The sequence below is a fragment of the Silene latifolia genome, chromosome 3 (genome assembly GCF_048544455.1).
Source record: "Silene latifolia isolate original U9 population chromosome 3, ASM4854445v1, whole genome shotgun sequence".
NCBI lineage: Eukaryota > Viridiplantae > Streptophyta > Magnoliopsida > Caryophyllales > Caryophyllaceae > Silene > Silene latifolia.
In genome coordinates, this window is record NC_133528.1 from 18,405,158 (window position 1) to 18,426,989 (window position 21,832).

Below are 21,832 nucleotides of genomic sequence, written 5' to 3' on the forward strand. Positions count from 1 at the left end.
CCGACTCGAACTCATCGTCTTCTGGTTCTCCTTTGAACATCTCTCCTTCTCCAGTGGTGAGCTTGAAGAGTCTTCCTTGGTTGTTGGTCCACTTGATTGACTTTCTCCATCCTTTATGTTGCCTTGTGTCGGTTTCTGTGATCAACGCGGTGGGGTTGAAGCGATCGTCCTGAAGTATCATAGTAATGATCTCATCCTGCGCGGCCCTAATGAATCGATCTTCTCCAAACAATAGGCTCACAGCTTGTTCGTCGAAGCAAGGTGCTTGACGGGTTTTGACGGTAGGAACCGTTTCGGGAGGAATAAAGTAGCAATCGTGAAAGATCTCAATTCCGGCTAACTTCCTCTCAAGATAGTGCCAAGGTTCGGGAAATCCATGAAAGAGCTCCGAACTTCCTTCTTGAACGAAGTATCCATTTAAGGTAGGGAGATAGGGCCTCATTTGGACTCCTACGTGCTTGCGGTTTTGGACTTGGGCCATCATTTCGAGGACTTCCTCTTTTGTAGGTTTGTACCCTAGTCCGAGTGGTATCCTTGTTGAGTTGCCTTTCTTGTGTGGTGTGAAGGTATTCTTCCGAATTGGGTTCAAAGGCATTCAAGGGAAATATCCCTGGGACTTGAGTATGTGGTTGACCACCAAGTTGGAGTAGGGATTATAGTATAGAAGTGCCAACTCACTTTCTATGACATTTACACTTTGGAAGCCCCCAAGTTCATATATGGGATCCGCAAGGACTTGATTGTTTGATTGCTTCTCGATTATTGCCTTGATGGGTGACGAAGTGATCGTCACTACCTTGCCATTTAGTGGGATCTTGATCTTTTGGTGAAGGGTGGATGTCACCGCTTTGGAAGCGTGAATCCAAGGCCTTCCCAGAAGTATATTGAATGAAGCTTCGATGTCCACTATTTGGAAGTTAACTTTTCGTTCGATTGGTCCCGTAGCTATGGTTAGGCTAGCAAGTCCAACCACTTTTCGTCGTGTACCGTCGTATGCACGTACACCTTGATTGGTGGGAGTCCAATCCAACTCTTTCATGCCTAGCTTGTATGCCGTTTTGAGGGGTATGACGTTGACCGCGGAGCCATCATCTACCAAAGTCATTGGCACATTCTTCTTTAGACAAATGACAGTGATGTATAGAGCAAGGTTGTGACTAGCGCCAAAAGGTGGCAAGTCTTCGTCTGAGAAAGTAATAGGATTACTTAGCTTCGGTGATTCTTGGAAGACCAAGTTGACTACATCTTCAGGAGTGGAGTTATGTGCTACATTCAATTTGGCCAAAGCTTGCAGTAAAGCTTGGCGATGTGGAAATGAGCTTGCCACTAGTTGCCAGACTGAAAGATCAGCCTTGGTCTTTTGTAATTGCTTGAGCAAATGATCAGTGGGGTCATCTTCGTTGTCATTTGGTGTGATGACGTTGGTTGGACCGTTTTGAGTAGTATTTTGATATGGGCGACCCGAACGAGTTAGGTGATCCACATCTTGGTCTTCACCATTTTGGACTATTTCCTTGACTAAGGAGTTTTCAATGAGATATTCGTCTTCATCATCATCGGCCCAAACCCCATTGATTGCAGCTAGTTCCCTCATTCTCATGATGTCACTTTCTAGTCGTATGATTTGATCGACTAGTTTATCAACCATGGTGACTACTTCTTGCATAGTGGCATTTTGAGAGAAGATTAGTGGTGCATGTTCTTCGGGTATTGCGTTGGGATTGCGTAAGATTGTTACCATGCTCTCTAGTTCCCAAACTTGTCTATCTACACTCCTCGCCCATGTGATGAAGTCGAAAATGGTAGGGGAGATAGTAGAGTAGAACCCCTCTTTCTCAATTGCATGAATTTCATTTTCGGTGGGAGAAATGAGGTGTGAGCAATCTAAGGTAGATTCATCACTTGTAATCACTAGAACTCCAAGAGGATTCTGAGTGTTGTTGGGTTTACCTCCTGGTGGTATTGGGAGTCGACCATCTTCGATCATGTCTTGAAGCACGTGTTTCAACTTGTAGCATTTTTCTGTGTCGTGCCCTTTGCCCCTATGGTATTCACAGTAGGAATTTTCATCCCAGAACTTGGATTTCTTTTCGGGTTCGGGAGTAGGTCCAATGGGTTGGAGTTTACCTTGCTTCATTAGCCTCTTTAGGGCGTTGGAATAAGTATCCCCAAGGTTTGTGAACTTCCTTGGTGGGCTAGTTTTCTTGGATGGCTCGAGAAGGTTAACCTCATCGGTCTTGCTAGTAGAGCCGTATGAACGACTCGTGGACCCTTGATATCCTCGACCTACCGTTTTGGACAAGAGTCCTTTACGGATGTCATCTTCAATTCGTGTCCCTAATACGGTTAACTCTTTGAAAGTCTTGATGTTTTGGTATCTCAAATGATTGGCATATATGGGCTTGAGATTATCCACAAACTTTTCCACAAGGGTAGCCTCATCCGGGCGTTCAACTAGTTGAGTACTAGTCTTCCTCCACCTACTTAGGAAGTCGGTGAATCCTTCTTTGTCATTTTGGGTAAGAACCTCTAGAGTACGCATGTTGACTTGGATCTCGGCGTTATCCGCGTATTGTTTCGAGAACTCGATTGCGGCGTCCTCCCAAGTAGCGACCTTCTTGTGATCTAAAGTGTAGAACCATTGCTTCGGGATGGTGTCAAGAGATGAAGGAAAGATCCTTAAGAACATCTCGGGTTTGATGCCTTTGATAGACATGTAATCCTTGAAGGCACGGATATGGTTCAAAGGGTTCTCATGTCCCTTGAACTTAGGGATATCCGTCATGCTAAAGTTAGTTGGCAATTTGGAATTGACGGCTTCGTACTTGCGATTGTTTTCCCTATAAATGTCATCCCCCTTAAGGTACATCAATTGCTCCTCTAGGTATTGGAGTCTTTTCTCAGCTGCAGTTGTCCCTATGATAGGATTCTCATCTTTAGATTCGTCATCGGAAAAACGTAGTACTTCACCTTTAGGGGGAGGCAACCTTCCCTCTACATCAAAGATACGGCCTTCGATGAGCTCAAGGCGGTCATAGGTTTGTTCTTGAGTGATTTGCATTTGGGCTAGCGCGGCCAGGATTCGATCATTACTCTCTTGAATTTGCTGGAGGTTTGTTTCATCACTTGATCCGGGCATCTTGGAAACTGGATAAGAGATCGGCGACGAATCAAAACACGATCGACCATTCTATCACACTTGCTAAAAGAGGAAAAGTTTTGACTTGTGAAGTGGGTGTGTGCCACTTGTGTTGAGTGAGCTTTGAAGAAAGACAAGGTTTTTGAAAATGTGTGTCCTAGTCAACTGTAGTGTAGTTGTAGGAGTGGACTCGAAGTGAGGTTTTGAAATGGGCTTGTGGCCCGAATTTTGACACGACAAACGGACAGAGTTTCGACCGGATTTTGCGCTAATTGAAGGCCTATTTTTTCGAAATTCTTGTTTGAAAAAAAGGATTTTGATTTTTTTTTAAAATTCGTCATGGTTTTGTTTTGAAGTGGTGATCACGTAGGGTTTACACATTTATACAAGCATTATAACGGGATGCTGAGTTCATTTAGAAGGGTTTTGGTTTAAAGGGTGGGTTGCCATACCGAACCATCAAACCCGAAGTCTGTGGAGAGGCTCGTGCCAAACAAGAGTAAGGCCGATTCCTAGTCCATTTCCTCAAGTAGTGAAGGCCCTTGATACAAACAAGAGTAAGCATCATGGTATGGATGACGTCAATCGCTATTCATCCTTAGGCCCAAATAAGAATTAGGACCGTTTAGACGGGACGATTGGTCGAATGGGTTGGGTTGGGCCTAGGAAGGCCGAATTAAACGATCTAGGAAGACCGAGTTATGAAAATCGACAATTGTCTTGTACAAATTTATTCCCTAACCTTGTTCGAGTTTCACCCTAGCTACACGTAAGTGTATATCCCCAATGAGTCGCCAAAGCGTGGACAGCGGGCCGCCACGGGGCGCTTGGTGAGAAGCGGAAACAAGCGTTTGCATTTTGTATGGAGTCGCCACCAATTTTTATGGGAAATTGGAACCGTTCGAATACCTCGTGTCATGTCAAGACACAAAGTAGTGACATGAACACTAAGCAATCGTTACCCTTAGCATTCTATGTCTAGAATGACTCTCGTGGATGCCAATGAACACGGGTGCTCACGGAGATCTGGAGTAAGGGGTGAGGGTACGTATTAGGAAGCTCTTTTGATCGAACACCTAATCCCGCCCGCCTCGATAGCGGCCTCTACTAATGATTAGGGAAGTTATTCGTACTTGATATATCGTCGGCTATATGCATGCAATGCAACATCCAAGTTTTAATCCTAGCATGTGAGAATTTAACTAAGTCGGTTGACACGTAATTAGCATACAATTGGGTCGAAGTAGGATTTAATGTTGATTACATGTGAGAACATACAAATAATGAAAGAAATACAATAATTATAAATTACAATAATGAAAATTACATTAATTACAACGGATTAGGCGATTTATGTCGAAAATACCTTTAAAACGGATGATTTGAGAAAAGGGTAAAAGAATAAAATACGAACAGGAATTAGCGTGATAATACGAGTAATAGTTAGTTAATACATGGACTAACTAAACTAGGTCAAGGCAGAAACGGAGTTCAGGGACAGAAATCATCGAACTGGAGCAGCAGAGAGAGGCTGCGCCCTGCGGAAGAGGCGCAGCGATTCTTTGCGTCTGTTTCCAAGGGTGAGTTCGGTCGGCGTGAAGCCGAAGCGCAAATCGTTAATGTTAATTGGTAATTTTATGGATCGATTAAATTATTTACTCGGATGAAAGTGATTAAAACTTTTATTACATGTCAACGATGGTCATGAAAGCGATAAACATGGATGAGACGGATGCAAACGGATTATTTACATGAAATTATGATGAAAACATTAATGAGTCCTCTGTTGAAATAAATCGATTAGGCTAAATACGACGGACATACAACGAATATGCAATGAACATGCGAATAAACAGATGAAAATTATATCAATGACGAATCCCAGAAACTCAATATGAACAAATTGAATCTCCAAAATCCGGGTTTGAATTTAATGACGAAAACCCGTAAATATGAATTATTTAGGATTTAAGTCGGATTTAATGAATTAAACATATTAATGAATGATGATAATACAATGTGAATTATATGCTATGATGACGAATTAACAAACAAACATATGAAAACAAATAAGAAAGACGGAAACACAGAGGACGAAGGAAGAAGAAAGGAAGCAGGAACTGCGGCAGCCTCACGAAGAGGCGCAGCAGGAACTGCGCTCCTTCGAAGAGGCGCAGCAGTTGCTGCGTCCTTTCTCTTCGTCTGTCTACTGGAAATCCGTAAAAAGAGATTTTTGAAGACGGTTTTAGAAATCGGTTTTAATGGTATTTTCGACGTAAACCTTACAATTGATGATTTACAATAAATAAAATACAATAAACAAAAGGAGAGATTACACCCTCAGACTTACATGTTGACGGAACGAGATGAACTAAGATATCGACTAGTGAATGCTCGACGCGAATGCAAAGAGAGTGCCCTCGTAAGAGGAAAACGATTGATTAATTTAAGTTGATTGAGTGTAGTTGGTCAAATTGGTCAGTCATGCAACGGAGAGGCTGGTACCCGGAAAGATCCGAGCTTACGTGGTTGGAAGTCCAAGCACGTAGGCGCCAATTAGTAAGAACAACGTCTAGAATGCAAAGGGAGAAGAGAAGGGCGGACACTCGCGTGAGAAATATGAGGAACGAAGGCTCCTATTTATACTAATCACACGACGGAATAGGGTTTCGGAGACTCTTTGGAAGTGAATCTCGGAAAGATATGAAAAAAGATACGTAAAACATGCAAAGAAGGGCCTGGGAAGAGGCGCAGCAGCCACTGCGTCTCTTGGAAGAGGCGCAAAGACTGTTGCGTCTATTCCCGGAGGTTTCCTCTTTGAAGAAAGATTTCCGCGTTTGAGTTATGGTAGGACGGAAATAATTCGATTATCTTATGAATATTACGGGATATTATTTGCCAAAAGATAGAACTTGTGAAATATGGAATAGAAATATCCGGAACATTCCAGAACATTCCGACTCGGGATTTTGATTATCGAGAAAATGGAGACGGTTTTTGACCGGACTCGAATGTACTCTAATTATCGCCAAAACGACCGTATCAGGACGTAGATGACAACTAAGAGGTTGACATTAATATTTGAGCAATCACTTGACGATAATCTTACGAACTGTCACAAATCGTTCCGCGAATCAAACATGCGGCCCAATCATCACCGGGTGGTTTGCGGGAGGTGCAGAAATGAGGTGTCTACAATAACATGTATCATATTACATGTGACATATTGTGTGATAAATGACAAATTGACAAAATAAAATGGTAGTCCATTTTATGTATATGGACCGAAAATGGAGGGTGTGTTAGTGGGTTTTGGTTGTTTTATTTTATTTGATAAAATAACATAATGATGCCTACCTACAACTAGTCTTACACATCTTACACATCTATTTCTTGTGAAGACAAAAAGGAAAAGTAAGATGCCCTATATGGGACTACCCAAAACCGTCCACCCTCTTACCATCATCATAATTGAGAGTTTTTCTCTTATTATTATTCATTCACATGCAAACTCTCTCTTTTGTTCATCTTTCTCTAAAAACTTTAGAAATTTTGATTCAAATTGTTCATAAAAGATTACTAAAATTATTAATGTAATATATGAGTGTTAGTAATCAATTTTAAGGTAAACTACTAAACTAATATCTAGCTAATATTATTTAGTGGGGATAAGGGATAATCTTGGGTGCAATCAAGAGGAGAATCTCTACTTTGGATTTTTGGAGGATCATCCTTATATTCATGGAAAGCTCAAGAACTAACAAGAAGGAGATCTTGTTGGTGCCCAATATGACCGAAAATCATATGGTGAGAAAACGATTTCTTCACTTATCTATTTTAGTTTGCATGCATAAGATTTGTAATTAATTTTATGAGTAAATTAATTGAAACATATATGAATATGTAAAGTAATGAGATATAGATTTCCAACACCTTTGTCATCTAAACTCACAATATGGTTGGTGAAAGAGTACGATGTAGTAGAGTCTTGGAGAAAGCAATGTGCGTTTGAATGCAGACAGTTTTCCGCCGTGGTACTTCAGGTAGTTACTTTTCAATCAAGAAGAGATACTGGGGTCTTGGGTGTGTATTCCTTGCCTCGCTCCAATTCATGGCGATGATCTAAGAAGTGAATTCTCATCATATCACGAGTGTCTATCGGACAGTAATTGTCCGGCTGCCATAGTAGTATTTCTTCTATTTTTTTTTTCAAATTAGCGCACTTTGTCACGAATGAGAATCGAACCCTCGACTTCATGGTTGGGGTAAGAGAGTTCTTACCACCTGAGCTAACTCTTGTTCTCAGTATTTCTTCTTTTGTAAGGAGACACCTTTTCTTGTTGAATACACACCATAATTAACTTGAATATGTTCAAAACTTCCCCGCATGCCTCATCCACTGAATAATACTCTGTAAGAACTAACAACTAATAACAGGCAAATATCCTTCACTGAAATCATTGATTTCCTGGTTTATATATATATATATATATATATATATATATATATATATATATATAGAGAGAGAGAGAGAGAGAGAGAGAGAGAGAGAGAGAGAGAGAGAGAGAGAGAGAGAGGTGGGATCCGGTGAGAACGATCACTCGGTGAGAACGATCTTTAGTCATAGGATTAAAACAATCAACTGTCTATATTAGAAACAAAATACGTGGCCAAGTCATAGTTCATTCAGCATTTTACCCCATTATAATTGATTGGCCCACTAGTGCCACTACATTATCATCAACTACATTTTTCATCAACATTTCACTCTGATGATGTCGATGTCGTTGGCTATACCACCGTCGATCAACGTCGACCACCAATTTAATATTTTAATCGACCTTCATCATTCTTTCCTTTTTCACGTATTAAACCGACAATTACCACCTAAATCGACCGCGACTACCACGGCACGATCAATGCTTCTGCTGGTTGGCAACGGAGATCTTGTGACAGTTGCCGATATCGGTGCAACTCCAGTGATCAACTAGACCATTTCTCCTACCGCAACTTTCCTATTTATCATCTCCACACCCTCACCAGTCACTCATACTGGCTGCCGCCACAGGCGAGTTCCAACAATGACGGCACACCACCAACTACTGTCACAACTGACCCCTTCTCCCCATAAGAGCTACGAGTTTTCGATCTAATTTGTTGCATATCTAACCACTGTTTTAATGTATCTAGTCACTATTTTATTGTATCTAACATAGATACACAAAATTAGTTATTAGGTACATTAAAACTGGGTTGAGATACATCAATAAATAAACCAGTTACATTAATTTTCTTAGATCCGACGATGGTAATGGTTGGAAGGAGAAAACACAGGTGATGATGGGGAGGCGTTATTCAGTACTGCAACGTGCTCGGACGTCGTTGAGTGTCGGTTAACGAAGATGTTGATGCCGATGAAATGCTACTGCGCTGGCCGAGGATCTCGCCGGTGAAAGGCTGATAAGGACGGTGGTCGAAGTGGAGATGGAGAAGAGAAGAAGAATTGAGATCTAGAGTTTCAAAGTTGTGAGTTCGAAATGTTGAATAGAAATCGTGGAATTGCGTCGGCATTAGAGAAATTTACTGTGTTCGCCGACGTTGTTGGTGATCGTCGCCGGACGACGACAAGTGATAGTTGGTGACAGTAGGTGATAATTGGTTATGTGGGGATTTGATGAAGCAGGGGAAAAGATAAAAGGATATAAGGGTAATTAAGTGAGAGAAAAGTCAAAGTTGGGTTTGGATTTTTGTATGCGCGTGAAACCGTGAGTTGTTTATGAGGTGAGAGTATGTTCTCACCGTTCTCACCGAGTGGTCGTTCTCACCGGATCCTAAGTCTATATATATATATATATATATATATATATATATATATATATATATATCACGTGAGTATACACTATCTTTTTGAGGATTGAGGATTTCATTACAATATCACAGGTTGTTCAATACAATATCACAGGTTATTCGAAACAATATCACACGAAAAAAACAGCTGCGAAAAAAAAAATATATAATTTTTTTTAATAAATTTTTTTTTTGGACCAGTATGATTTTTTCGTGATATTGTATTGAAGAACCCGTGATATTGTATTGCAATCCTCAATCCTCAAATATTTAGGAGTACTTACCGGATCCCGACTATATATATATAGTATACTCCGTGTTAGATTAGATTATTGTGGTGTAACTTATTAAGGTGTGCATATATCTGTCCAATTACAGACCAAACCTGATGGGAATTGAACGATTATAGATAGAATAAATAAATTGTGTTTCAATCTTAGAATGGATGGAACCCGGATTTTTTTTTTGGTAAAGTACGATATTAGAACAAAAACTCAGATTTGTTGCTATTTAATACTCGAATACAATTTTCCCCTATTTACTAAATGAATAGGTGAACTCACAAATTTTCCCGCCAAAAAACATCTTTTTAAACCCGATTTGTAAACATCGACGACGTGCGTTTTAGTAAACATCGACGACGTTTTCATTCCAAAAGACGATAACGCCCCCACATCTCACTAACACTTCCATTTCCTCTCTAATTGAAAAACCCTAAATACTCCACACCCAAACTTTCCACCACTATCTCACGTCGCCACCACTGTCACGCCGCCGCCACCACTCCCACGCCGCCACCACCACGCCACCAACCGCCGTCCAAATCTTTTGTTTTTGTTTTGTTTAAATTAGCTTAGTAATTAATTTTATTGTAAAATTAATTTGTATAACTTTAATAGAGAGCTTTAATAGTAGTTAGTAGTTAGTTTTAATTCATGTATTTCGTTTTCGATTTCACAAAATTTTTTTGAATGTTTCAATTATTTATCTTTTGACGATTATATGTTATTTATTGTTGTTAGCCATGGTGCAACGTTGGAACTCAACGTTTGACCATGATTCAATATTTTTTTTTTAAAAAAAAAAAACTTGAACAATGGTATTCAACGTTTGACCATGGTCAAACGTTGAGATTCAACATTCGGCCATGGTTAAACGTTGAATCTCCACGTTTGGTCCATGGTCGATTGTTGAATCTCAACATTTCGTCCATGGTAAAAAAAATGAACGTTTGTATTCAACGTTGATGCCACGGTGAACGATGAATCCTTTTGTTTGATCCATGGTCAAACGTTGAGATTCAACATTTGGCCATGGTCAAACGTTGAATCTCCACGTTTGGTCCATAGTCGATTGTTGAATCTCAACATTTCGTCCATGGTTCTTTGAATTTTTTTTTAAATCGTGTGTATTGCCTTTACTTGCCGATTTTTTTAAATTATTTAAGTTTTCTATTCTATGTGAATTATTTTCTAACATTTTTTACTTGTTTAATGGATATAGGAGATCGAAATGAAAGAGGAAAGAACATGCTAATTGATGTTCTTGATTGATTTTGTTGGTTTTTTTATTTAATTTGTTTTTATAAGAATTTAGGAGAAAATTGTTTAGAGAGAGAGAGAGAGAGAGATAGAGTAGTGCGAGGGAGCAAGGGGCGTGTTCGTCTTTTGGAATGAAAAGGTCGTCGATAGTTACTAAAACGTCGTCGATGAAAATCACCCCTTTTTTTAAATAAGGAAGCTATTGATAATTTAAGTGTATTCATTAAATAAGGAAATTAATAATTATAATGTATTTCATCATATATTTCTTTTCATTATAATTAATCTTTTTGATCAAATTATATAATTTTCACTAAACACTAAACTATTATATTTTAATTAAAGTATAAATAATATAAGACTATAAACTATTAAATTTTTTATTGATATTATTATTTGATAATGACTTGACTCGTACTATTCATACTTTTTTTTTGGTGCAAATGAGGGGCAAGCCCCGACAACTAATTAGCTATTACACGGGGAATAGCTACCCTAAGAATGTCCTCACGCATAATAGTACAAAGAGCTCCGGTTGGAGCATGAATAAAAGATTTAGTAGTACTCGACTCTACTCCTTGATTAGCAAGCCAATCTGCTGCTCTATTTGCCTCTCTATAACAATGCTTCAGCTCCACTTTCCAGCTGTTGTCGAAAATAAGGTCCTTGCAATTTTTAACTATTGAGCGCAAATTATTACTCACTAGTTGCTCCTCAAGAATCAGTTTTATGCATGGGGAATTGTCCATATGAATAAGAAGCTTGTCAATATGCAAACTCCGAGCTCTTTCTAGACCCGCTTCTAGAGCCAATAACTCAGCTCTCATCGATGTGCAATACCCGCTAGAGAAATAAAAGGCCTCGATAAAATTACCTGTCTCATCCCGAAAAAGACCTTCACATCCTGCCGATCGGTGTTGAGTAGAGTCCAACCATGAGGTGGTGGAAGCCACCTAATGAATACTTCTTGCCTACCGGAACCGGGCAGAGGGATAAACAGCGAGAATCGATCAAAGGCCGACTTGGACGAATTGAATTGCTGGTGAAGAAAGGCTTGCGGGTCGATGGGGTTGTCTTCATCATGGCCAAACACGATATTGTTTCGCCATCTCCAAATCCACCAACAAGTAATAGCGAATCGCATCGACCAATCCTCCGACGCATTCGGTATACTATTACTTGCATTGAGAACCAGCCAATCATTATAAGAGGAAGTATAAAAATAGTTGTGGGAGGACAAAATTACTAATTTGGCTCCAAATGTTGCGTGACACAGGGCACAAGCGGAGGAGATGGTCCTAAGTTTCCTCTTCACTGTGACACCTTGGGCAGATAGAATCATCTCCCATTCTGCGACGAACGCGATTAACATTATGCATTAGTCGTCCATGAGTAGCTAGCCATAGGAACATTCGAATACGTTGCTGAACCGGAAGACGCCATATGACCCTCCACATAGGTCACTCGGGTTCATTGAATAAATCCGGGGCTTTAATAATCGCTAGAGCAGATTTAATGGAAAAATTCCCAGAAGTCGTACCTTTCCAAAAAACAGTGTCCTCGAGTTCTGGGTCCGGACTAAGCAAGAAGCTCGCTATTTTTTGTAATTCGATTTGAGGTAAATAGTTAGCGAATAAATCCCATTTCCATCCGTTAGCTTCATTCCACATTTCACTGACTGTTGCGCCTAGAATATCTGTTGGAATAGGGGCGATGGCTTTATCAGATAAACATTCATCATCCACCCAACTATGGTCCCAAAAAATCGTATGTCTTCCGTTGCCTATGGCCATGGCTGTACCCTTAGAAATAGTATGAACTTGAGACGTGATTCCGGCCCACACACTTGACATATTACTCTTGGGTTGAAACATGTCTACATCACAGCGTCCGCTACAATATTTGAAACGAAGAACTCGAGACCAAAGTTTAGTGTGCTCAGAGATAACTCGATAACCAAGTTTTGTTAGGAAGGCTGCATTTGATTGTCTAGCTAAAGTGATACCGAGTCCACCTGATGATTTTGGGCGTTGAATAGTCTCCCAAGAAATCAAGTGGACCGGTTTCTTGAGTTCATCGCCACCCCATAGGAAGCGTCTCGATTTTTTATCAATTGAATCACATACCGTTCTTGGAATCTTAGCTGCTTGCATGGTGTAGTTGGCCATAGTCGAGAGGGTAGATTGTAACAATGTGGCTCTCCCAGCAAGTGAAAGCCGTTTAGTAGACCATCTCGAGAGTCGATTTTTAATTTTTTCTTCAAGATGAGAGTAAGTGCTCCGGGTAATTCGACCATTAATTGTAGGAACACCAAGGTATATTCCCAAATCTGCCGTCTCCTTAAAACCTAGTGCATTGCTTACGGAATTTCGAGTAATGAGAGGAGTGTTGGGTTCCTTTGATTGATGATAACATGCCCATTTAATGTGTGTTATCTTAGTTTACCTTTTCAGGATTAATGATCAAATCAAGCTTGGATTAAGACGTGTTGAATTGTTGATCACCCAAAGTATTGAGTCATAGGCGTCATCTAATGTACAAGTTAGAGAGTAGAGTATTTTACAGTAATAGAAACAGTCAAGACTATTGTTACTTTCACAAGCAACATTAGTCTGGACTGTCACTATGATCCGTAACACTTGAAAGTTATTTTTATTTTTCGAAAATCCTTTTTACTCTTTTAAAGCAACTCGGATTTTATAAACAAACTTTCTGATTTATCTTTGAAGAATTGGGCTTCTAGAAAATGAGTGTAGCTAATTACCATTTCAAATTATTTCCTCTTTGTGCCAATTTGACTCCTTGGTCTTTTGTAAAACAAAGTTTACCTTTTGCCATTTTTGTGAAAACTTGTCATCATGTGACTTGTTTTCCACCCTTTATTTTCTGAAAAACCAAAGGCTTCTTTTGGAAAATTACAAACTCCATTTTCTTGCTTTGCCTCTAAATAAAAGTACCCTCTTTTGTGCAAGTTTGGAAAAGTGTTGAATCTCATCACATGTGATGATCCTTGACTTTCAAAAACCCTAACACCTACCTTGCTTGCTCTCCCTATAAAAGGCGTGCCTCACTTCTTCATTTCCTCAAGACTTTTTCTGAGATTTCATTTAAGTTTGCAAATTTTTTTTCAAAACTTAAAAACCGAGTCTTTATTTTGCAAAGTTTTTAAAAGTCTTCAAGTGTTACAATCATAGCTGTTGTTGCTTTAACATACTAAACTCTCTCACTTATGAACCGTTGATCTTATAAAGTTGTCCATCTCAATTCTTGTTAAGAATAAGCTAGTGGAAACTTGATCCTTATAACGTTCTAAGTTTGTGTGTAGAGTTTAGGACGGAGTAGTCTTTAACTCTTTTGCAACCGGAGTAGGTTGCGAGTTACCTTGTTCTAGGACGGAGTAGTTCTTGAACTTGTGTCACAACCGGAGTAGGTTGTTGCTTTTTATTGTACGGGTTTTTTAGTAGTCGGAGTAGATCACTAAAATTAATCAATAAAAAGTAGATTGGACGTAGGCACTTGAGTTCTTGCCGAACCAATTCAAAAATCTCGTGTTTGATTTTATTTGTTTTATTTCGCTGCTCTTTATTACGTTTGTATTTCTTTTCCTTAACTCTTGAAGTAACAGTTCCACATACTGTCACATTTGGTCTACAATTTGTACTTCATAAACTGAGACAAACAGCTACTATCAGAACAATTGTTACCTTCATACTACAGCAAACGTCGATTTTAATACTCGTTTAATCTCTCAATATTATTCGAAGTATTCTTCTATCTCTTTTCATCCTACAACTTACTTTAAGTCAATAAAGTTGAAGTTAAATTTTTTAAATAGTACCTAATTCACCCCCTCCTCCTCTTAGGTACTTGAATCCATAAACTCAACAGGGAGTGTTGTTAGAGAAAAAAACCCGTGATTTTGATCTGCTAACTTTCTCACCTGATGCGCGACAGAAGTTATCGAGCACCCGTTTGATAGTCAAGGCTTGTTCGACTGTTGCTTCCCCAAATAAGACCATGTCGTCGGCGAAAAATAAATTATTTATAGTAGGACCATTACGACATATCGAGATAGGCTGCCATTTACCCGCTCTAAATTCAACATCAATGGCTTGTTGGAGTTTCTCTAAGCACATTACAAATAAATAAGACGATAATGGGTCGCTTTGTCGGACTCCACGAGAAGGTAAAAATTGCTCAGTCGGCTCCCCGTTCCATAAAACTTGCATTCTTGGTGATGTAACACACTCCATGATTGTGTCACGGAGAAGAATTGGGATGCTCATATCAGTTAGGGTGTCATATATAAAGGCCCAGCGAAGACGTTCATATGCTTTTTCTAGGTCGATCTTAATAGCCATATAAGATTTCTTGCCCTTTTTTTGGCGCATTGTGTGAATTACTTCTTGGAAGATAACAATATTATCCGTAATTTGTCTACCTGGAACGAACCCGCTTTGTGTCTCCGAAATAAGAAAGGGAAGTACCTTTTTAATACGGTTAGCTAACACTTTACTGACGATCTTATAGGCGACGTTGCAGAGGCTTATAGGCCTAAATTGCAAGACCAATTCGGGCCCTGTAACTTTGGGAATAAGAACAATATGTGTGTCATTTAATCCCTCAAGAAATCCCTTTCCTTCGAGAACATTAATAACCATCAGACATAAAGATGATTCAACAATCGGCCAATGTTTCTGATAAAATATAGCTTGGAAACCGTCTGGACCCGGAGCCTTTAAAGAACCCATGTTGTGAATGACATGTTCTATTTCAGCGATAGTAAATGGTTTAGTTAACCATTCCTAGTCCTCGTTGGTATATTCTTGAAACAAATCATATGGAATATCGACATCTGTGTCATAAGGCGTATCCTTAGTGTATAAATTCTTGAATAATTAACGACCAGATTTTTTACTTCATCCGAGTCCTTCGTCCACTCCCCTGCCTCATTTCATAATGCTGAAATTTTGTTTTGCCATCTTCTAACCAAAGTACTAATATGAAAATAGGAGGTATTTCGATCCCCGTCGGTAATAAATTCAACCCGGGATTTTTGATACCAATAAATTTCCTCCCTTTCAAGTACCTTGTCTAATTCTTTGCGAAGGGCGGATTCAAGGGCAATAAGACGTTTCTCTTTAGTAATAGCAAGCTTCTTTTGACAGCCTTCAATTCGGGCATACAGGGATTTCTTTTGTCTAAATATATTGCCAAAAACAGTTTCGTTCCATTCTTGCAATGACTTCGACAACTCGCTAAGACGTGTGGGAAAGGGGCCTTGTTCAGGCCATTTTTCAGCAATAAAAGTCGAGAAAAGTTCGTGAGTCATCCACGCGGCCTGAAATCGAAAAGGCTTTTATACCGAATTGAGAGGAACAAACCCATTAGGAGCTATCAATAGAGGACAATGGTCAGATTGGAATGCAGGAAGATGCCGAACACTAGCATCCTCATGTATCGTACCCCATTCTATATTGCACAGAGCACGGTCTAATCTAGCAATTTGGCGGGTCTCTAGTGAATTTCCCCGAGCCCAGGTATGAGCAGGACCCGAAAATTCTAATTCTAGCAGTTCACAGTTTTTAATCCAGTTATTAAAGTTTTCACACCTTTTGGCCATGCTTGAATTACCCCCATGGCGTTCAGCAAGTGATCAAGTCTCATTAAAATCTCCTGCTAATAACCATGGTTTATTTTTGTACGTGCGAACTCTTCAAGCTCAGTCCATAAAGCTCTACGATTAGTTGGGTCGGGACTAGCGTTGACAGCAGTGAACAACCAAGGAACACCCCCTGTTCGGGATACCTCTAAAGTAATAAATTGCGTGTGTTCATAAACTGGTTCAACTTTTATAAGATCCGTTTTCCAGTATACCCAAATCCCGCCACTGAAACCAATGACATCAACCCCAATATGACCATCATAACCAATAATTTTACGGATATTCTCGGCATGATCGCCACTCATGTGGGTTTCGACTAAGGCTAAAATAGACGGTTTATAAGTCTTGACTACTTCTTTTAAAGCAGCAATTTTATTTCTGTTTCCCGTTCCTTGGATATTCCACACCATACAAGTGATTGGTGGTACGTTAGGCATAAGATTTGGTATTCTATCTGACATAACAACTGGTAAGAAAGGTAAAGTTGATAGATATGCTCGACTTACGAGAGATATCACGTCATTAATGCTCCATGGTATCGACATCTCCACTATGAGTGTCGGCGGATTCTCCGGTATTGATTCGAACTTGAAGTCCATGCTCGATGATTCCCCCACCATTATTCCCAGAATTGGAGCCACCATCCCCTGTTTTGGAGAAATTTTGAAGCTTCTCGATGGTGGAATCATTACTATCTGGGGGAGCTCCTGAGAATGGCATGTTACTGGGAGGTATGTCTATAATATTTCCGTGAACTAAAACGACATCAGTGACCGTTTCAGGCGGGATGTTTTCTGTGTTTGGATTCTCAGAGGTTAGAGCTGGATTGCTTGTAGTCGTCGTTTTTGTGATAGTTGCAGTAGATTTTAGGTTGGTAATATTATGTAGAATAGGGTTTACTCGAGGTTGGATATTTTTGTTTGACTTAAAGTTTTTAGCGGAGGATTTTTGGGTTCTAATTTGGGTAGGATTTTTAAAATTGGTAGTATTTTTGGAAATAAACGATTGATTGTTTTTGGTTAAGGAAGGAGTATTGTGTTGAATATTTTGTGGAGCAAAATTAGGAATTATAGATGGAATTACCTTTCACTGAATAACTGGTTGAATTATATTATCACTAGAATCTTGGGGATTGGAATTGAGGATACCGTATCTTGACCCGAAAATATTTTTTCCAAAATTGAAGATGCTTGACTCTCCATTCCCTGTGTTCGTCACAAATGGTTTATCAACCTTTGGTGGAGCTCTTCTCCTCGGGGGTTTCTTAACTAGCATCCAATCTCCAAAATTTTCCGTAAGTTCCGGGACAGGGGTGATAGATGTAACCTTGTTAATAAGATTTTCTTTCGGACTGTTAATGTTGTTCTCTGTAATTCCATCGTTATTGATATTGCCTGAATTTAACGTACAATGCTCCGCTGCGTGGCCAATTTTTCCACACTTGAAACAAATGGATTTTAGACCTTCATACTGGATACGATAGATTTTCCCGTTCAACCAAAACTTCGAAAGTAGGGGTTTATCGATATTAACTTCGACGCTCATACGAGTAAACTGCCCTCGTTCCGCAAGAGCTGTATTTTTATCAATCCTTATGACTTTCCCTATTTTCGCTCCAACTCGTCTTAGTAACCCTTCATTAAAGTATTCCACTGGTAGATTAGGAATGCGAACTCAGGCTGTAATAAATTTGATTTCATCATCGGATGGGACAAAATTTGGGATCCATTTGCGAATGGTAATGTAGTGGTCATCAACCATCCACGGACCTTGAATTAAAACATGCCCATAATCCTGTAGAGACGAGAATTTGGCCACATAATATGCATCATTAATATCGATTAGTGTTAGTTTGCCTTTAAATGACCATTTTGCATTAAGTTTTCGAATCAATGAGAGGTATCCGATTTTCTTATCAAAAACTTTGATAATTAGCGCATGGCGCCAAGGCCTACGGAGATTGATTTTTTCCTCTTTGGACAAAAGTATCTTGGAGCAAGTTGAATCGTCGTCACCATCTTCACCAATGTCTTCGTCTGAATCGATGTTAATATCATAGTCTGCATTAAGTTGATCAACTAGATCTGAACTGGCACATCGATATCCTTGAACTTTGTCACGGAATGATAAAGGTGAAGAATCTGCTGCAACACTCATGGGACTCGATAAAATTTGTTGAGAGGATGAAGTAGGATCTATTGCCATGGAATTGGAGGGCTCCGAGTTCTGAAACTCAGAAATATGAATGGTTTTCCTCTTGGCATTTTTTGTTAACGGAGGAAAATGGTGGTTCTCCGTGTCCATAGTAGTATCGACATTTGGTGAATCAGAAGATTGGTGGTTGTCCGGCCTATGGCCGGTGTCTGGGTTATGCATAAAAAAGAGATTTTTTAGAGAGATTTTTTAGAGAGAGACTCGTACTATTCATACTATGTATAAACAAAACTATAACTGGTTTTGATTACTTTCACAACACAAAAAAAAAAGTTGAGAGAATTTATAAATTGGAATCATTAGCTGGTATAAAAAATACTTTTAAAAAAAATGTATTTCAGCACATTACTCAATCCTCTTGAATTAATTTTCAGTTTTAATTTTTTTTTTGCTCGAAACAAAATATAATAACGAGAAAAATGAACAATTAATGAGATACCACTATTATTTTACAGTTCAATTTTATTTAGTTTTTTTGAATAATTTAACAGTTCAATTTTTTTCCTCAAAATATAATGTGAAATATGAAAATTAATAAACTGTTAATTTAGCATGATTAAGTAATACAAAAATAAAAAGTCTATAAATACCGCGCATTCATTGCGCGGGATCTAAACTAGTTAAATTTTAATTTCATAAATCGTGTAACCTAGTAGTTTTGAGTTTACAATATTTTTCCAACATAAAATATTATAGGTTTCCTTACGAAGTTTCAAAAATTAGTCGTAAAGACAATAAAATTCGGTCCATTCAATCTGAGCCAATTTCAAATTGTGTTGGACCGGACCAAACCAAACCAAAGACAGAAACTTCAAAGTTCAAGGACGAAGGACAAGATCTATAAAAATTCAATCCGGGTGCGGTTCAGACCAAATAATCCAGTCCGATTCCTTTTTCGGTCCGAACTTAAACTTACACGTCTCCAAACCCTACTGTGTATATACATATACCGATTAGCGTGATTGCTAATTTACAGGAGTATTAAGTATCATCAATACAAAACCTAATAAGCGTTTCCTTAGACGAAATCCAAACAGCATGTCACGTCTTCCAGCCGATATCATACACTACAACATCTTAACAAGGCTTCCGATTAAGTCAGTTTTACGCTTTAAGACCGTATGCAAGGACTGGTACAATTATACTAACTCGTCGTATTTCATTAATATTCATCGTCAGGACGCCCTTCATGAATCCCATGATTACACTGATCTTTTAATTCTTTGTGGAACACCTGATTGTTTTAATAGTTCCCATAAGTATCTTGAAGCTCCTAATTACACAAGTGGTATATTGGAACTAATAATCGACGTCAATTACACCCATACATCTATTGTCGGTACCTGCAACGGGTTGATCTGCATAAGATGTCGATCATTGGATGATATTTCAGGATTTGTGTTGTGTAATCCGGTTACTAGAGAGTATAGTAGGTTCATCAAGCCGCCTCCTATTAATTATGATTCTATTTTACACCGAGATTGCCAATATGGATTTGGTTATGATGTAGTCAGTCACGATTACAAAATTGTGAATATTACAAAATTGAGTCATGATAGCATCGTTCATGTGTATAGTACAAATAGTAGTTCATGGAAAGAAGTCGAAAAAGCATCCGAGATGAATGATGTCCACGGGACTTGTGGTGTGGTCGCAAGCAACAAGCTACATTGGTTCATCTGGAAGAGAAATCAAGGTAATAATGATGACGGTATTTTGTCGTTTGATCTTGACACCGACAAGTTTGTAGCGATGCCATATCCTACTAGTTTTAAAGAGTATCACTATGATACAATTACTTTGGTAGCTTCAATCGGACGTTTGTACACAATCGTGACTGACTTCCGGTTGTCCAGAGTCTCAATATGGGTGATGAAAGAGTACGGCGTAACAGAGTCTTGGACAAAGTTATACGAGATTGAACAAGGACAATTTTCCGCCAGGTTACTTCTAGTAATCACTCTTCGTCCAAGAAGAGATAGTGGGGACGCCGTATTGCTATTAAAATTAGTCAGCGTTGTTGATACTCAAGAATATTTGTGGTACGATCATAAAAATAAGTCTATAATTGGAAAAGTGAATGTTCCCGGAAATAGTCCGGCAAATGAATGGGTGTGTACTGCTAGTCTTGTTCCAGTTCCCGGCAGTGATCCAAACAAGCGTGTAGGGTATATTCAGAAAAGTATTAGTCGTCATTGGATATGGCTTAAGTAGAATCTGTCAACATCAATTTAGCTCCGGTCAGGCTATTTTAGATTGTTCACCAATGATATCTTAGCTAAAATATTCTGGAAAAACAATAATTCTTGTGTAAAGCGGTACATGTTTTGTGAGGGGTTTTACACTAAAAGAATAAGAAAAGTTCCAATTTTTCCCACTTAAAATACATTTTCTGTCTAGATAACCCTCTATTTACTTCCCTATTCTGATATAATCCCCTGTATATAGATTGTAAATTGTCAATTTACAATCTAATAGTATATTAAAAAGATAAACTCCTGGATTCCTTCCCGATCAAATTAAAGCCAATAGCATATGCATATCTAGTGGCAGTTGTGGGGAAGCGACTTATAAAATCAAACCCTAAAACCCATCGACGTCAATTCTCGTATAAAAAATATTGTGGGTTCTTGCGGTGGTTTGATTTGCTTAAGATTGGTTCGATCCGGATTATTAGCCTTGTATAAACCAATAACTAGACAGTATCGTAGGTTAATCGAGTCTCCTGACAAGTAGTAAAGGTTGCGTTTTCGAGTAACGATTTTCCACCAGAGTGTGTCACTTATGTGTATACTACAGGTAGTAGTTCGTGGAAAGAAGTCGAGAAGGCACCCAAATCAGTATATCCATGTGGGGATCAAGGTGTGGTCGTAAATAACAAGTTACATTGGATTACTTCGAGTATGCTGATCGATACAACCACGAGTATTTTGACGTTTGTTCTTAACACGGAAGAGTTTGGACAAATGTCATATCCTACTAAGCTTACAATATATTATCATCTGCATAAGTTTCGTTTGGTGGTCTCAAATGGACGTCTATACATAATTGCGACTCATACTTTGTCGTCCAATGTATCGATATGGGTGATGAAAAAGTTTGTAGGAAACCAAGTTTGTACCAAGGGAGGTAGGGTAATCGGTTACCGTTCATTGAGAGGTAGTGGGGAGGTCTTGCTAGTAAAAGACGTCAGTAATGAAAATCAAGAACTTGTGTGGTATAATCTTGAAGATACTTCGATTAGAGAAGTTGATGTTCCGGGAAGTCGTAGAATTATCAAAAATGAATTGGTGTGTGTCGGTAGCCTTGCTCCAATTCCGGACAATGATTCAAACAAGTGTGTCGCGGTAACAAAGTAAAAATGTTTGAAAATGTGTGTTGCAATAAGAAGATATACTGATTAATGTTTGAAAATGATGCATCATC

The 21,832-nt window shown here is 38.9% G+C and overlaps 2 protein-coding genes across 2 annotated transcripts; one reads left to right on the plus strand and one right to left on the minus strand.

Annotated features, from left to right (window-relative positions):
* Positions 1 to 11,987: 11,987 nt before the first annotated feature.
* Positions 11,988 to 16,812, minus strand: LOC141648774 (uncharacterized). Its single transcript, XM_074457490.1, has 5 exons — positions 16,215 to 16,812; positions 15,912 to 16,095; positions 15,617 to 15,728; positions 14,468 to 15,263; positions 11,988 to 12,874 (listed from the first exon to the last, which is right to left on the minus strand). Exons 1-5 carry the CDS (start codon positions 16,810 to 16,812, stop codon positions 11,988 to 11,990), a joined length of 2,577 nt encoding a protein of 858 aa, XP_074313591.1.
* Positions 16,813 to 18,544: 1,732 nt separating this feature from the next.
* LOC141648775 (F-box protein CPR1-like) lies at positions 18,545 to 21,765 on the plus strand. The gene is made up of 3 exons (XM_074457491.1): positions 18,545 to 18,551; positions 19,383 to 20,588; positions 21,206 to 21,765. Exons 1-3 carry the CDS (start codon positions 18,545 to 18,547, stop codon positions 21,763 to 21,765), a joined length of 1,773 nt encoding a protein of 590 aa, XP_074313592.1.
* The last annotated feature ends 67 nt before the right edge of the window (positions 21,766 to 21,832 follow it).

What these genes read in the sequence shown, in the direction of transcription:
- LOC141648774 (XM_074457490.1), bottom strand. Translation starts at nt 16,812, where the DNA reads ATGGTGGGGGAATCATCGAGCATGGACTTCAAGTTCGAATCAATACCG. An exon ending in ACGTACAAAAATAAACCATG is followed by an intron (nt 16,096 to 16,214) that starts GTTATTAGCAGG and finishes GTGAACTGCTAG; the next exon opens with AATTAGAATTTTCGGGTCCT. An exon ending in TAACTTCTGTCGCGCATCAG is followed by an intron (nt 12,875 to 14,467) that starts GTGAGAAAGTTA and finishes GCAATGCACTAG; the next exon opens with GTTTTAAGGAGACGGCAGAT.
- LOC141648775 (XM_074457491.1), top strand. An exon ending in TGTAGGGTATATTCAGAAAA is followed by an intron (nt 20,589 to 21,205) that starts GTATTAGTCGTC and finishes TGTATACTACAG; the next exon opens with GTAGTAGTTCGTGGAAAGAA.